The 1,110-nt window shown below is 61.6% G+C and overlaps 1 protein-coding gene across 1 annotated transcript in view; it reads right to left on the minus strand.

The window, feature by feature from the left end:
- Positions 1-30: 30 nt before the first annotated feature.
- Positions 31-1,110, minus strand: part of LOC104122977 (polyadenylate-binding protein-interacting protein 2B) — a 5,276-nt gene continuing 4,196 nt past the window's right edge. Inside the window, exon 2 of the mRNA XM_009635169.2 lies at positions 31-648. Within this exon, the coding sequence (XP_009633464.2) occupies positions 331-648 (318 nt within the window). The 3' untranslated portion in view covers positions 31-330. The remainder of the gene's footprint in view (positions 649-1,110) is intronic.

Below are 1,110 nucleotides of genomic sequence, written 5' to 3' on the forward strand. Positions count from 1 at the left end.
TTTGGGGATGAATACAGGCACCACCTTCACCCTGCCCAGCCACCCAGCAGGTCTTCACCACTCTAAATCTCTCCACAGGCCCGGGGCACTCAGCACCCCTGGGGCAGACCTGGCTGCTCCTCCCGCACCTCAGCCTGCCGGGACACCCCACAGCTCTGCCCAAAAGGCAAGAAAGGCGCCAGCTTCCTCCGGGACCAGAGCCCAGCTCACGTGCAAGTGGCAGCCCCATCCCACGACTTCTGGAGAGCAAGTTCTGCCAAGCTGGATGCTTTTGTCTTTAGGATACATGGCTAAAACAAATAGCCTTGCAGAAACCTCCAGCATGCGTCGTCACCGGTGCGTTATCCCCGGCCTCCTGCACTGATGCCCCACTGCCAGTAAGGAAACCCCCCCATGGAAATCCCCCCTGCTTTCCGGGACGAGTCCTCTGCTCCTCGGCAGACCTGGCAGGGCACTCGCCGAGGTCCTTACCAGGATGTCCTCTGAACGGTGGCCGGCGCCGACGGAGAGCCCGTTCAGCTGCTGCTGCAGCTGCCCCATGCCCTGGGGCAGGTCCCGCGACGGAATGAACCAGTCCTGGTCCTCTTCCTCCAGCATCTCCTGGAAGCAGCGGTCGAGAAACTCCTGCTCCTGCAGCTCCTCCTCCACCTGCCCAAACACACTCGTTAGTCGCGGGAACGAACGATGCATCTCGGTGTTTTCCATACGCCGTCCCCACACGGTAAAGGCAGAGCCTGCAACGTGCCCACCTCACCTGGGTACCTGTCGTGCCTCGCAACACGGCAGCAGAGCCAGAGCTCTAAACCCAGATGGACGCGGCTTTGACGCTTGCCCGTGGCCAACCCCAGGAATTGCAAGAGCACAAAACCTGGCACCTTTTGAGCGGAGCAAAGCCGTGCGCAGGCATCGCTTCCCAGCGGCTGCAGACCACCGGGGCGGGGAGATCGCAGCCCGCAAGGCGAATCCAGAAGGGAACGGGGAGATCTTAGCCCGCTAGCTGAATCCAGAAGGGAACGGGGAGATCGCAGCCTGCAAGATGAATCCAGAAGGGAACGGGGAGATCGCAGCCTGTCAAGGTGAATCCAGAAGGGAACGGGGAGATCGCAGCCC

The sequence above is a fragment of the Egretta garzetta genome, unplaced genomic scaffold, assembly GCF_000687185.1.
Source record: "Egretta garzetta isolate BGI_Z169 unplaced genomic scaffold, ASM68718v1 scaffold1993, whole genome shotgun sequence".
Classification (NCBI taxonomy): domain Eukaryota; kingdom Metazoa; phylum Chordata; class Aves; order Pelecaniformes; family Ardeidae; genus Egretta; species Egretta garzetta.